The 16444-nt window shown below is 40.4% G+C and overlaps 1 protein-coding gene across 1 annotated transcript in view; it reads right to left on the bottom strand.

The window, feature by feature from the left end:
* The window catches only part of RB1 (retinoblastoma 1), a 94567-nt gene that overhangs the window by 9251 nt on the left and 68872 nt on the right, over positions 1 to 16444 (bottom strand). Inside the window, exons 18-24 of the mRNA XM_014966026.1 lie at positions 9905 to 10023; positions 9347 to 9492; positions 8505 to 8650; positions 7821 to 7925; positions 7039 to 7152; positions 6781 to 6947; positions 5846 to 5876 (exon numbers count right to left, since the gene is read on the bottom strand). Coding sequence (XP_014821512.1) covers positions 5846 to 5876; positions 6781 to 6947; positions 7039 to 7152; positions 7821 to 7925; positions 8505 to 8650; positions 9347 to 9492; positions 9905 to 10023 — 828 coding nt within the window. The remainder of the gene's footprint in view (positions 1 to 5845; positions 5877 to 6780; positions 6948 to 7038; positions 7153 to 7820; positions 7926 to 8504; positions 8651 to 9346; positions 9493 to 9904; positions 10024 to 16444) is intronic.

The following is a 16444-nucleotide window of genomic DNA, read 5'->3' as shown; positions in this document are numbered from 1 at the left end:
AAGATTAATGCTTTGAAATACTTCAGAACACTCATGTTTTGCCAGATAAATTTTAACTACTTTACTGACAAATGGTAACTATACAATACACCACTTTTTGTGTTTCAAAAGCAGCCTATTAGATATAGGCCAACCGCAGAATTGAGACATAGTAGTATTCTAAAGTCTCTTATTACTTCCTATTAAATAGCTATTCTGGAAAAGAAAAGCAAACAATATAAGAAAATACATAAAAGGTCACATTTCGAAAAAAAAACCAACAAACCCACCCACCCCCCCAATCAGTGACTGAAAGTTACTGCTCTACCTACTATTGATCTATTTCTGCTAGAAAGTCAGCCCAATATTTTACATGTGATAATACACATAACACAGTCACAACTCATCTAACTGCACTGGGACTATTTCAATCTCTGCAGCATTATGTTCCAGAGCTACCTCTGACAAGAGTTATAGTCGCTCTGGAGGCATTAAGTCTCTGCCCTCATGCCCAAATCCAAAAAAACATTTTGATTTTAGGTCAGTTATCAGTACTTCAGGCAGAGAAGCTGCAATAAGTCTGAACCTACTAAGAGCTGGAGGTAGAAGGCGATGCAGAGAGGACAGAAGTGGAAGGGAGGTGGTTCTGGCTGAAGCAATATCAGTCCTACTGCTGACAACGATAAAACAGCATCCTTGCAGAAACAAAATCTCAGGCTTTTGCTGCGCGTGTGTCACGTACAGGGTAGAATTATGCTGAGGCAGCAAAACTGCATGGGAAAACATTTTGGCACCGTATTTATAATTAATTTTGAAAACACAGGGTTTCTGCCTTCTGTTTTTTTTTTTATTTCCTTTAAACAGAAGGCTCATCCTTGAGCACAACATTGCCTTCCAACAGTGCAGTGTCAGAACTCCAGAAGCAAGAGAAGAACATGTGATGAGCAAATATCTGCCTTCTCCGGAGGGGAGGGGGAAAGCAGTGTCTGTAAGACTAGGAGTGGAGTGGGCAAAACCAAACATTCAGCATTTTCCTCCAAATGATCTCCCAAAAGGCAGCAGTAAAATCCATCAGCTCAATACTTTGCTCATAATGCATCGTCCGAGGTCTATTTGATCCTACAAATGCAAGCTACTAGTACTAAAATATGATGGCACAGATGACACTTCTGTAGCTACAGTAACAAACAGGAGCAAAACACACATGTAAAGCAAGCTGCAGCACCTGGGTAAGGCAATAAGAAAAGGCAAACCCTGCTAGATTTACTAGAAATAGAACTAGCATTAAGACATTCCTCATTTAGCCTTATTTCCAAAAAAAGAACACTTTTCTTTTGAAGTCCACCATCTAAAATCTTTGAGTAACAAGACGAGCGTGACTTGAGATTTACAATTTTTCACATTGTGTAATTTTTAAATTATGATTTGGGCAATATTGGAGCTGTTCCATCCATAACAGAAAAACATTGGTTACTGACTCATAACCACATCGTTATTTCTCCATCATTTCTCAAACAGATCAGCTCTTGGGCTCATTTGCATCATCTTTCCCTGGACCTAAGAGCGCATGCACTTCTCATTTGCTTCTTTCAGGTCTTTGCTGGAAACGCAGAGATGTGACCTTCTCCATTTCTTATTATTCTGACCACTCAGCCTATTCCCCTTTTATTATTCCCACCAGTGTTTTCACACTGGAAAAACCCGAGTGTCTTTCCCACAGCAATCACTAATTCACTGCTGAAACACCTTTTGATTCCTTGACTAAGAGTGAATCCCACTTCGTTCATTTCACATTTTAGCTGTTAATGACTGGGAAAGTATATTTTTTTAATGAAACATCAGTAGAGGAAAAGGGGTTGATAAAGGGGAATGAGAGGTCAAGAAAGACAAGGAGAAGTTACTATTTTTGAAGTTAGCACCTGAGACCAGAAGTTCAGGTCCTCTCTCAACCCTGCTCCAATTTTCACTACGCTGAGTGTGATTTCATTAGATGAGGCGAGGGGACACAATAGCTTTCTACCTGCAGGAGGGACCTGCATAATTTTTTTTTTTTGCATCATTTCCACTCCTCTTCTCCTTGCCAGCCTTGACAACCAGCCAACCTCCACGTAAGCCAATTCGACACACTAAACCAGCAGAAAGTTAACAGAAAAAGCAAAACCAGATTTAAGCCAACTCCGCAGAGAAGCACAAGCTTCAGCTGAGACTGTGGTTAAAAACACAAGATAAACAGGGTGCTGTCACCCAGCTGGCCCCCAGGAGTGCAGACCAGCCAACATCAGCGATGGTGGGATGTGTGAAAACACTTAGTCAACACATCTCCTTGGGCAAACCACAGGGGTGTTGCCTACCCCAACTGCTGCAGCTCTGATAGCCCTGAAGTTGCATCAGCAGGAAAAGGTGAAATTTAAGGTGAGTGTTCTATCGGTCACATTTTCCACCTTAGAGCTGAGAGGACTTTAGGGGAAGCCCCCTGTGCTCTCTCCCCAGGGACACCTACCACTGTCACTGGTAGCTTTCCAAAAACACAGCCATGTAGTTGGAGAAGAGAAGTAGGTGCTGCACTGATGAGACTGGTGCCTCACAAAAAAAAAAAAACCCAACCAAAACCACCACACCCCAAGCATGCCATAACGTAGAAATACACAGAGATGAATTTTCTCAGATTCATCTACTCCCTACACTGCAAAATCGGTGGGTTTAATTACAAACTTGCCTCCTTTATTTCTATTTAAAGACGGAAGAGACTGCTGTTTAGTGAATCTGAACCGCAATCTGCAGCTTGGAGGGAGCTTTCAAGCTTATCAGCTCGAAAACCAAACTCTGTTTGGTTTTAGTCTCACTACTTCAACAATCTACCTCTTGCTCAAATGAGTGAAATAGAATGTCATTAACCAGACAATTACCAGTCCTCTAAGTAATAGTCACAAAAGAACTTTAACCTCCCAGGTCCAGCTTTATCGAACAGGAATGTTTATCAGTAACCTGTTTCTGAAGTGACATGATTCACACTATCTTTTACAAATTTTATATTGCTTTTTAAAGCTTTTAAGCAGCACTTCAGGTCAACAGGTCACTTCCAATGCATTCCTTTCACATGAAAGGAGTTTTGCACTTTTTACTTTAATTTAAAATCTCAGTAAGTGAATAACATTACTAGATGCAGCCATGGAATAAATTTTACTAATTAAGTGAAATGCTGTTTTTCATCTGAGACTTCCCTATGATGGCTAGAGAGGCACCATTTTATTAGTTCAAAAAGGAAGCAAGCAATTAATGCCTAGCGTTTCTCAGGGTCAAAGGGCCACTGGCATCAGAATGAAGAATAAGACTTCCAGAAGACCAGCTGACCTGCTGGAGAGCAGCTCTGACGAAAAAGACCTGGGAGTTCTTGTGGACAACAGGCTGACCATGAGCCAGCAATGTGCCAAGAAGGCCAATGGCATCCTGGGGTGCATCAAGAAGAGTGTGGCCAGCAGATCGAGGGAGGTCATCCTGCCCCTCTACTCTGCCCTGGTGAGGCCCCATCTGGAGAACTGTGTCCAGTTCTGGGCTCCCCAGTTCAAGAACTGGGAACTGCTGGAGAGGGTACAGCAAAGGGCCACAAAGATGATTAAGGGCCTGAAGCATCTCTCCTATGAGGAGAGGCTGAGGGACTTGGGTCTTTTTAGTCCTGAGAAGAGAAGGCTGAGGGGAGATCTAATTAATGCCTACAAATACTTAAAGGGAGGGAGTCAGGAGGACGGGGCTGGTCTTTTTTTCAGTGGCGCCCAGTGACAGGACAAGAGGAAATAGGCACAAACTTGAGTATAAGAAGTTCCACCTATATATGAGGATGAACTTCTTTACTGTGAGAGTGGTGGAGCACTGGAACAGGCTGCCCAGAGAGGTGGTGGAGTCTCCTTCTCTGGAGACATTCAAAACCCACCTGGACACGTTCCTGTGCAACGTGCTGTAGGTAGACCCGCTCCGGCAGGGGGGTTGGACTAGATGATCTCCAGAGGTCCCTTCCAACCCCATATGATTCTACGACTGAAATTTAACTCGGTCCCCTCTCACACTACCCAGGGCTGACCATAACTGTGCAAGACTAAATTCCATGAATTAAGCGCGGCTTCGTTAAATGAGGATGCTTCCCTGCAGCAACACCTGCATCGTGAGCATCTGCGGTGATTTCTTCCTCCATTAAAAGCTCCTTTTATGGACAAAACATGCAGAACTTCTTGTTGTCTAATCTTTATTTGGCTATGGTGAAACTAGAGGACACACAGGTGCTTTCCAGCTTCCCGATCTTTACATCACCTCTGTCCCAACAACATGTTTAACTGGACTTTGGTTTCCATGAAAAGACTAAACAAAAGACCCAAATCCTTAGATATAGGGAACCCCCAGCTACACTGGGGTTTGGGTGTACTCCACTGACTACTGAGGAAGTCTCTGAGCAGCTTGACTCTCAGCAGTGCTAACTAGCAGTTCACAGTATTTTAAAAACTGCTTTTGTCTTTGTTTTCCATTGCTTTATGTTTTTATGCTTTATAATAATTTCCTAATCTATTTTCACGTTTTAATTATTTGTCCACAATGAATTTTAATGCAGTGTTTACCTCAATGCCAAGCTCCCTTCGGCTTATCTTTGTTCTTTTTTTTTTTTTAAATTGTCAATACAACCTGAGATTATGGAATCAGTCAATACAATACATAACATTAAGAAATATTCTTCTTAATATGCTAAAAGCGGCTGTGATTTTGCAAGGCAAAACAAAGCCTATTTAGAATGGAATGGAAGTCAAGGACTGGATTGGGGCGAGCTGTTTCTCATGACAGAATTCCATGCCCAGAAAGTTGAGTTCTGCTTGCAATTGTATTTTCAGAAGCTTCACATGACAATTAGTATTCAGACTTCCAAAATAACATAGCCCTGCCAAAACAAAATATACTTCACAGTCTAAATTTAAATAGTATTTACCACAAAAACACAGGAAGATTAAGGACACGCTTTCATTTCACACATGAGTTGTAGTATGTACGTTCCTATTAGTGCTTGCTCTTACAAAATTTATTAAGAAAAACATTAACGACTGCAGCGTTAATGGTGAAATTCATATAAGAATATGGAAAGATCTGCTTTTAGCTCCTTAGAGCAAATTTACGTTTAATACAAGCCCTACTCCTACCATATTCATCTCTAGCATTGAAGATCAAGTAATACTGTCATGAAGCTTTGTGAGGATCTCCTTTTATCTAAATGTGTAGTATACGGAGGGGGGGAAACAAACAGAAAAGAAACAGTCACTGTTAATTAGTTCTGGTCATTTAAAGGAGATACTTTGACAGGCTTTTCCACCTCACACAAAAGGCTTAGAAAGTCATAAGTTACAGAAGAAGTGACAAGCACACACAGATATGCATACAAATCATGAAAATTTTGATTATTTGAAGCCCTTGTCCAAAGCACACAAGCAGCTGACCTGAAAGTGGGTGTCCTAGCCTCAAGCCTGTTCTAAATTTTCAGGTTCAGTTTTCTCATGTTCCAGCTTCTTATAAAGTTTAAGAAAAAAAAGTTATTGCACCAGAAAAAGTGTAACTGCTTCTGGTCTGGTATGTAGGACCCACTGCAGAAATGTGGAACAGATTTAGGCAGACTCTAGTGAATAGAGGTACTTACCTATGTTAAAAGTGAAGTTTGGGTATTTGAAAGGAGTTAACAGGACACCCCTCCAGTCTTTGTGAATCTTATGGGTTCCTTAATATACGACGTTAAATCAGAGACACTCGCTGGCCAGTTCTACAGGTGTCAGCAAGATATCCCCATTCCTCCAACAGTTACATGCATTCAGGACCAGACATCAAAAATGTGAAAACTCACCCCAAACGATTCACCAATCGACACCAAAATTCTGCCAAATGAAGAAAAGACGTATTTAACATTAAGCTACATTCAACAATGATAAAAGCATCCACTAATTTGCGCAGCTTAGCATGAAACATTAACAAATTCTCTTCCTCTCTCTCTGCATTAACACTGCAAACCCACATGATGCTGTTGAGAGTGTTGGTGTTTCTACTTGGGCCAGTGAATGCTGAATCATCAAATCAACCATCCTGTACAGACACGAAAGAAACTGTGGCTTGAAAGAATCAGGGGCCCCCACAAGTCCGTCCCTTATCGTCAAAGATGACACTTCAGCGCTGGGTACCCAGATAATTGTCCTTTCATTGTTAAATGTTTGCTAATCAAAACCACGCAGGACTTCAATATAAAATATACACTAATATTTTAACTTTTGCGCACAGTGGGCCAAGTCTCTCTCTATCCTCGTTTGAAAAACCCACTGGAGACTTGCACATTTGCCATCATCCTCATCTATTAAGAACTAGAGGTCAACAGTTTGAAATACTCTGCACAGTCAACTAAATACTCTCAACCATTGTGTTCCAAAAATGTATTTTCTCTTTAAACAAGTGTACAAAGCTCATCTGTGTTTTTCAGGAGTGAGATCAAGAGTCAAAGCCAACAACATTTAAGTAACTAGGTCAGAAAACCCCTCTTGGATGTGACTATTCTAAAACAAAACAAAACAAAAAACCCAAGAAAAAACCCTCCTTGAGCACACAGACTCAACTAAAAAAGCACTCAAAGATGAATAAAGATACCAAATACAGAAGACAAAAGTTTAACAAGAAAAGATATAATAACCACAGGCTATTGACAAACTAGACTGTGTGGTTTCCTAATTTGCTTCTACTAAAATCCCCCAAATACCTTTAATTTAGTGAAAGAAATGCTTGTCAACAACCTACCTAGACCTTGGAGTCATCTTTGTAGGCGACTGAAACCCATCGGAGAATTTGTAGGGGCTCTTCAAGGGTGAGATGTAGATGTTATTGCCAGCAGGGACACGCCGAGGAGAGTTGGAAAACTGGTAAGGGCTGCGAGGAATGTGCGGGATCGGTGACAGTGTGGGAGGCTATAAAAATGATAAAACAATCATAAGGTTTTATTGCCGATGTATTCCTATTCTATTAAAACATTAATACTGAAGACAACCAGCAGCTTACCCTGTTGGAGGCATACTGCAAAATGTTCGTTTTCAGCTTCTGCATAAACACTAAGTTGTAGAAGACTATAATGGAGTCATACTGTTCTTCCCTGATAAGGACACGTTTGAAAGTCTACAGAGGGTGAGAAAATCATACACAGTATAATAATAATAAAAATAAAGACAATTTTATATTTGACAAAGTCATAAAGCCATTCAAAACATCTGTGTTAGACATGAGCTAAGATAGCAAGTCTACTGTATGCAAGCCATTCTAACTACTATTTAGAACTGGTTTAAATTGTTTCTTTTTTTAGTGTCAGAATTAAGCCTGCAATTTTAAGCCACATATACCTGCTTAGGATATAACCTTACACATCTATTTGATATCTTATTTCTATGGAAAGCTTCTGCAGGAAGTTATCTGCTTATCTCCCTGTAACGCTGGCTTAGGCAACTCTTAAAAGAACTTGGGTTGTCTTTGGAAATCCTATTAGCACTGGACCTGAATTTTTCATCCAGTATCCAAATAGAATCATAACCTATTATTTAGCATCTTCAAGTAAAAAAGTGGAATGAAGTTTGCTTTTTGAGGAGAGTTACCAAACTATTTGTGCAAGATGTTTAAAGAGACATTTAGAACTCGAGGCAGTTTTCTTCTCCACAAAATGAAGATACAGTGAAGTACAAGTTTTCTTTTGTATATTCAAATGTAATTTGAGGGGTTTTTTGTTTTAAACAGAGAGGAACAATTAGTTTATAACATTTTTATGGAGAGATAACATTAAAGAATATCCGTACCTCTTGATTTGTGTTGAGTAGCTCCTTGTATGCCGAAACTATTATTTTAAATCTAAGATCTACATTCTTTACTTTGCATATGCCATACATAGAACACATCATGATCTGTTAAAGAAACAAGACAAGACAACTGAAAATGCAGAAAATGAATTCAGCTTCTTCAAGTTAAGAAATCAATTGATGAGCTTTCTATCACTGACTGTGCTCTGTGAATGAGCTCAACTTCGTAAGACCTTCCAGAATAAAAGCCAACCACTATTCCCTCTGCTTCTTCAACTAATTGGAGCTGATAGTATCTTCTCAAACTCATTTCACGTACTGCAATTTTAGGGCAGAATAACAAAACATCCATCAGCCACACATGTTGTCTTCCCGAAGAAAAATCAGTATTTTCTCATGCAAATTATTAGAAAATCTAGTGTGTCTTCATTATTTTGAAAATAGCTGTTAATGGTATTTGAAGGTAGTAAGTACATGCCAGTTCTTAAAAACTGATAGACTCTGGTATTTGAAGGTAGTAAGTACATGCCAGTCTTTTAAAACCTGAGATGATAGACTTCACTCTCATTTAATTTCTCCTTCGAGTGATCTATAAAGAAATAATTTCTAATGGCTAAAAAAGAAAATATGTATAAAAACCACTTTGTTCTGGAGAGTCTTTATAAAACATTTTGTTAATGTTACCTGGTCCAAGTGCCTGTCTCTCATAAGTTCATACTCATTTTGCAGCGTGTGTTGGAAGAGGGTCCAGATCAATGGTTCCAGGTCAGGATGATCAGAGAGAAGCCGACAGAACAGGGTACGTAGTCGAAGATAGGCCAGTAGATAGACTTCAGAAAGAGAAGAAAAATAAACTTGTAATAATAATAAAATTGCAATAATAGGGGTATACAAGATAAGAGGAACATGATGGAGGATGGACAGCAATTGAGCGTTCACCATCTCCCACTACAAAGACTACGAGCCATCTGAGGAAGGCAGTAGAAGCCAGGGTCAAAATAAATGGAAGATTCTACATCCAACAGGCAGTGGAGATGCCAAAGTCCACACCAAACAATGCAGCTCACATACATCTATTTCAATGCAGTAAGAGTCTGAACAAGCATTGGGAACATGACTCTACTGAGAGTTACTAAGCAGACACATCACAAATGACTCAGGGAAAAACCCCCGAGCTGGAGAAAGTCAAAGCTTGGGAAAGCACTCAGGGGAAGCATCATATATGCTTGCCCAGTTCTTAAGCTTCCCATGACATCTATTTACGCTCGTTGCTGGAAAAAGGATGCTGTGATAGAAGAACCCTCCATCTGAGCCCATATGACCATTCTTACAATCAGTAGATAAGTTTTCAGGTCAAACTTGCAGCGTGTAGAGTATGTGCATTAACCTGCTGGCACTCTTTACTGTTTCTCCAGAGGCAGCTGAGGGTTTGCACGGTGTTTACTATAGATTCTATTATAATCTTTTAAGAAATGTTGAGAACAAGAGATGACTTTGCAGTTTCAGCATATAGAGAAGCAACAAACCTTTTTTGTAGAAGAGAGAGAGGGAGGTAGATTTCTGTGGTTTCTGTGTTTGGGGGTTTGTAGTTGGCTGACCATCTGGAGTGGAAGTAGCACTTGGAGAGGGTCCAGATGCTTTCTTCTTAGGAGATCTCACAGGAGAAAGATAGCTGGAGATTCAACATATATCAAGCACTTAACATCACAGAATAAAGGAACAATATTTTAGGAATAATATTGCAGGAACTCTTCCCCCATTAGAAGAAATTAATTGCTACTGTAACCTGGTATTCCTATACCAGGATCTAAAAATTCAAGTTATTGATTAAAAACCTGATAAAAGGACTTACTTATCCCTAGGCAAATAAGGTAACTGTTTGCAATTACAAGTTTGACAGGGTTTGGAAAAAAAAAAATTAAAATTTGATTTAGCTAAATTTACACATATAATAAGCATCAGCAAATACAAAAGTTCAACATAACCTAAGTACCAAGCAGAAAAACAGAATACTAGTGGATTCAAATTTTAAGTGCAATATTAACTTCACATTTTACTAGACTTCAAACACGTGTGTCACTTACAGGTCTGCTGCAGTGTGATTATGTTGGAGAGGCAGATTGAGACTGGAACTGGGCTCAGGCTGATCAGCTTGGCCTTCTCGTTCTTTTGACTGCTTGATAAGATCAAACAGAGGTGACCCCTAGAAAAATGACAGTAACAGCACATTATTATTGAGAACAGACAACCACGCTGGATGGATTTTGGTCCTCCTTCTCTAAAAAAAAAAACACCAACCCCAAAAAATCATCCTAAACAGAAGATTAATGCTTTGAAATACTTCAGAACACTCATGTTTTGCCAGATAAATTTTAACTACTTTACTGACAAATGGTAACTATACAATACACCACTTTTTGTGTTTCAAAAGCAGCCTATTAGATATAGGCCAACCGCAGAATTGAGACATAGTAGTATTCTAAAGTCTCTTATTACTTCCTATTAAATAGCTATTCTGGAAAAGAAAAGCAAACAATATAAGAAAATACATAAAAGGTCACATTTCGAAAAAAAAACCAACAAACCCACCCACCCCCCCAATCAGTGACTGAAAGTTACTGCTCTACCTACTATTGATCTATTTCTGCTAGAAAGTCAGCCCAATATTTTACATGTGATAATACACATAACACAGTCACAACTCATCTAACTGCACTGGGACTATTTCAATCTCTGCAGCATTATGTTCCAGAGCTACCTCTGACAAGAGTTATAGTCGCTCTGGAGGCATTAAGTCTCTGCCCTCATGCCCAAATCCAAAAAAACATTTTGATTTTAGGTCAGTTATCAGTACTTCAGGCAGAGAAGCTGCAATAAGTCTGAACCTACTAAGAGCTGGAGGTAGAAGGCGATGCAGAGAGGACAGAAGTGGAAGGGAGGTGGTTCTGGCTGAAGCAATATCAGTCCTACTGCTGACAACGATAAAACAGCATCCTTGCAGAAACAAAATCTCAGGCTTTTGCTGCGCGTGTGTCACGTACAGGGTAGAATTATGCTGAGGCAGCAAAACTGCATGGGAAAACATTTTGGCACCGTATTTATAATTAATTTTGAAAACACAGGGTTTCTGCCTTCTGTTTTTTTTTTTATTTCCTTTAAACAGAAGGCTCATCCTTGAGCACAACATTGCCTTCCAACAGTGCAGTGTCAGAACTCCAGAAGCAAGAGAAGAACATGTGATGAGCAAATATCTGCCTTCTCCGGAGGGGAGGGGGAAAGCAGTGTCTGTAAGACTAGGAGTGGAGTGGGCAAAACCAAACATTCAGCATTTTCCTCCAAATGATCTCCCAAAAGGCAGCAGTAAAATCCATCAGCTCAATACTTTGCTCATAATGCATCGTCCGAGGTCTATTTGATCCTACAAATGCAAGCTACTAGTACTAAAATATGATGGCACAGATGACACTTCTGTAGCTACAGTAACAAACAGGAGCAAAACACACATGTAAAGCAAGCTGCAGCACCTGGGTAAGGCAATAAGAAAAGGCAAACCCTGCTAGATTTACTAGAAATAGAACTAGCATTAAGACATTCCTCATTTAGCCTTATTTCCAAAAAAAGAACACTTTTCTTTTGAAGTCCACCATCTAAAATCTTTGAGTAACAAGACGAGCGTGACTTGAGATTTACAATTTTTCACATTGTGTAATTTTTAAATTATGATTTGGGCAATATTGGAGCTGTTCCATCCATAACAGAAAAACATTGGTTACTGACTCATAACCACATCGTTATTTCTCCATCATTTCTCAAACAGATCAGCTCTTGGGCTCATTTGCATCATCTTTCCCTGGACCTAAGAGCGCATGCACTTCTCATTTGCTTCTTTCAGGTCTTTGCTGGAAACGCAGAGATGTGACCTTCTCCATTTCTTATTATTCTGACCACTCAGCCTATTCCCCTTTTATTATTCCCACCAGTGTTTTCACACTGGAAAAACCCGAGTGTCTTTCCCACAGCAATCACTAATTCACTGCTGAAACACCTTTTGATTCCTTGACTAAGAGTGAATCCCACTTCGTTCATTTCACATTTTAGCTGTTAATGACTGGGAAAGTATATTTTTTTAATGAAACATCAGTAGAGGAAAAGGGGTTGATAAAGGGGAATGAGAGGTCAAGAAAGACAAGGAGAAGTTACTATTTTTGAAGTTAGCACCTGAGACCAGAAGTTCAGGTCCTCTCTCAACCCTGCTCCAATTTTCACTACGCTGAGTGTGATTTCATTAGATGAGGCGAGGGGACACAATAGCTTTCTACCTGCAGGAGGGACCTGCATAATTTTTTTTTTTTGCATCATTTCCACTCCTCTTCTCCTTGCCAGCCTTGACAACCAGCCAACCTCCACGTAAGCCAATTCGACACACTAAACCAGCAGAAAGTTAACAGAAAAAGCAAAACCAGATTTAAGCCAACTCCGCAGAGAAGCACAAGCTTCAGCTGAGACTGTGGTTAAAAACACAAGATAAACAGGGTGCTGTCACCCAGCTGGCCCCCAGGAGTGCAGACCAGCCAACATCAGCGATGGTGGGATGTGTGAAAACACTTAGTCAACACATCTCCTTGGGCAAACCACAGGGGTGTTGCCTACCCCAACTGCTGCAGCTCTGATAGCCCTGAAGTTGCATCAGCAGGAAAAGGTGAAATTTAAGGTGAGTGTTCTATCGGTCACATTTTCCACCTTAGAGCTGAGAGGACTTTAGGGGAAGCCCCCTGTGCTCTCTCCCCAGGGACACCTACCACTGTCACTGGTAGCTTTCCAAAAACACAGCCATGTAGTTGGAGAAGAGAAGTAGGTGCTGCACTGATGAGACTGGTGCCTCACAAAAAAAAAAAAACCCAACCAAAACCACCACACCCCAAGCATGCCATAACGTAGAAATACACAGAGATGAATTTTCTCAGATTCATCTACTCCCTACACTGCAAAATCGGTGGGTTTAATTACAAACTTGCCTCCTTTATTTCTATTTAAAGACGGAAGAGACTGCTGTTTAGTGAATCTGAACCGCAATCTGCAGCTTGGAGGGAGCTTTCAAGCTTATCAGCTCGAAAACCAAACTCTGTTTGGTTTTAGTCTCACTACTTCAACAATCTACCTCTTGCTCAAATGAGTGAAATAGAATGTCATTAACCAGACAATTACCAGTCCTCTAAGTAATAGTCACAAAAGAACTTTAACCTCCCAGGTCCAGCTTTATCGAACAGGAATGTTTATCAGTAACCTGTTTCTGAAGTGACATGATTCACACTATCTTTTACAAATTTTATATTGCTTTTTAAAGCTTTTAAGCAGCACTTCAGGTCAACAGGTCACTTCCAATGCATTCCTTTCACATGAAAGGAGTTTTGCACTTTTTACTTTAATTTAAAATCTCAGTAAGTGAATAACATTACTAGATGCAGCCATGGAATAAATTTTACTAATTAAGTGAAATGCTGTTTTTCATCTGAGACTTCCCTATGATGGCTAGAGAGGCACCATTTTATTAGTTCAAAAAGGAAGCAAGCAATTAATGCCTAGCGTTTCTCAGGGTCAAAGGGCCACTGGCATCAGAATGAAGAATAAGACTTCCAGAAGACCAGCTGACCTGCTGGAGAGCAGCTCTGACGAAAAAGACCTGGGAGTTCTTGTGGACAACAGGCTGACCATGAGCCAGCAATGTGCCAAGAAGGCCAATGGCATCCTGGGGTGCATCAAGAAGAGTGTGGCCAGCAGATCGAGGGAGGTCATCCTGCCCCTCTACTCTGCCCTGGTGAGGCCCCATCTGGAGAACTGTGTCCAGTTCTGGGCTCCCCAGTTCAAGAACTGGGAACTGCTGGAGAGGGTACAGCAAAGGGCCACAAAGATGATTAAGGGCCTGAAGCATCTCTCCTATGAGGAGAGGCTGAGGGACTTGGGTCTTTTTAGTCCTGAGAAGAGAAGGCTGAGGGGAGATCTAATTAATGCCTACAAATACTTAAAGGGAGGGAGTCAGGAGGACGGGGCTGGTCTTTTTTTCAGTGGCGCCCAGTGACAGGACAAGAGGAAATAGGCACAAACTTGAGTATAAGAAGTTCCACCTATATATGAGGATGAACTTCTTTACTGTGAGAGTGGTGGAGCACTGGAACAGGCTGCCCAGAGAGGTGGTGGAGTCTCCTTCTCTGGAGACATTCAAAACCCACCTGGACACGTTCCTGTGCAACGTGCTGTAGGTAGACCCGCTCCGGCAGGGGGGTTGGACTAGATGATCTCCAGAGGTCCCTTCCAACCCCATATGATTCTACGACTGAAATTTAACTCGGTCCCCTCTCACACTACCCAGGGCTGACCATAACTGTGCAAGACTAAATTCCATGAATTAAGCGCGGCTTCGTTAAATGAGGATGCTTCCCTGCAGCAACACCTGCATCGTGAGCATCTGCGGTGATTTCTTCCTCCATTAAAAGCTCCTTTTATGGACAAAACATGCAGAACTTCTTGTTGTCTAATCTTTATTTGGCTATGGTGAAACTAGAGGACACACAGGTGCTTTCCAGCTTCCCGATCTTTACATCACCTCTGTCCCAACAACATGTTTAACTGGACTTTGGTTTCCATGAAAAGACTAAACAAAAGACCCAAATCCTTAGATATAGGGAACCCCCAGCTACACTGGGGTTTGGGTGTACTCCACTGACTACTGAGGAAGTCTCTGAGCAGCTTGACTCTCAGCAGTGCTAACTAGCAGTTCACAGTATTTTAAAAACTGCTTTTGTCTTTGTTTTCCATTGCTTTATGTTTTTATGCTTTATAATAATTTCCTAATCTATTTTCACGTTTTAATTATTTGTCCACAATGAATTTTAATGCAGTGTTTACCTCAATGCCAAGCTCCCTTCGGCTTATCTTTGTTCTTTTTTTTTTTTTAAATTGTCAATACAACCTGAGATTATGGAATCAGTCAATACAATACATAACATTAAGAAATATTCTTCTTAATATGCTAAAAGCGGCTGTGATTTTGCAAGGCAAAACAAAGCCTATTTAGAATGGAATGGAAGTCAAGGACTGGATTGGGGCGAGCTGTTTCTCATGACAGAATTCCATGCCCAGAAAGTTGAGTTCTGCTTGCAATTGTATTTTCAGAAGCTTCACATGACAATTAGTATTCAGACTTCCAAAATAACATAGCCCTGCCAAAACAAAATATACTTCACAGTCTAAATTTAAATAGTATTTACCACAAAAACACAGGAAGATTAAGGACACGCTTTCATTTCACACATGAGTTGTAGTATGTACGTTCCTATTAGTGCTTGCTCTTACAAAATTTATTAAGAAAAACATTAACGACTGCAGCGTTAATGGTGAAATTCATATAAGAATATGGAAAGATCTGCTTTTAGCTCCTTAGAGCAAATTTACGTTTAATACAAGCCCTACTCCTACCATATTCATCTCTAGCATTGAAGATCAAGTAATACTGTCATGAAGCTTTGTGAGGATCTCCTTTTATCTAAATGTGTAGTATACGGAGGGGGGGAAACAAACAGAAAAGAAACAGTCACTGTTAATTAGTTCTGGTCATTTAAAGGAGATACTTTGACAGGCTTTTCCACCTCACACAAAAGGCTTAGAAAGTCATAAGTTACAGAAGAAGTGACAAGCACACACAGATATGCATACAAATCATGAAAATTTTGATTATTTGAAGCCCTTGTCCAAAGCACACAAGCAGCTGACCTGAAAGTGGGTGTCCTAGCCTCAAGCCTGTTCTAAATTTTCAGGTTCAGTTTTCTCATGTTCCAGCTTCTTATAAAGTTTAAGAAAAAAAAGTTATTGCACCAGAAAAAGTGTAACTGCTTCTGGTCTGGTATGTAGGACCCACTGCAGAAATGTGGAACAGATTTAGGCAGACTCTAGTGAATAGAGGTACTTACCTATGTTAAATCAGGCATCTCTAATGGGAGAAATTCATATTCCCTATCAAAAGCTATTTGAAGGCCTAGTGAAAAAGGAGTTCAAATCTCTCCACTCAGAGAAGAAAGGCAGGTTCCTATAGCCCACAGCCTGGGTATGCATCTTAAACTTGTATTGCTTTAAATCACAGAATCACAGAATCTTCTAGGTTGGAAGGGACCTTAAAGATCACCTTGTCCCAAATCCATTCTCTTTACAGTTTTGCAATAATCTAGTCTCCCTCAAAAGCCTCTGGAGAGACCTAGCAAATCTTGGTAGAATTCAGACCTTATTTTGGAATAATCAATACCTCAATTGTCAACCCCTCCACCCCCCAAATTGCTCTTCACCAGATGGTTTTATATTAACCAGTTCTCCATGTATTACAGGGTCTCTCAGCAGAAGTCCATGGGACAACCGCATTGCATGATACAAGCGCATCATCAAGATATGCTTCCAGCAATGGAGAAGGATGCATGTGAAAACAGCCATCCAACAGAGGCCCACCACACATGTGGCTTCCCCAGAAATTACAGGAAGGTGTGAGGAGAGATGAAAAATTCACTCAAGAGGCATATCACAGCAAGACAAACAGTTGACAGGCACCATGAGATATCTGGGGCTAAATTAAGAAGTAAAAC

Source organism: Calidris pugnax, unplaced genomic scaffold (genome assembly GCF_001431845.1).
Source record: "Calidris pugnax isolate Ruff unplaced genomic scaffold, ASM143184v1 scaffold20, whole genome shotgun sequence".
NCBI lineage: Eukaryota > Metazoa > Chordata > Aves > Charadriiformes > Scolopacidae > Calidris > Calidris pugnax.
This window is presented reverse-complemented; position numbering and strand designations above follow the sequence as displayed.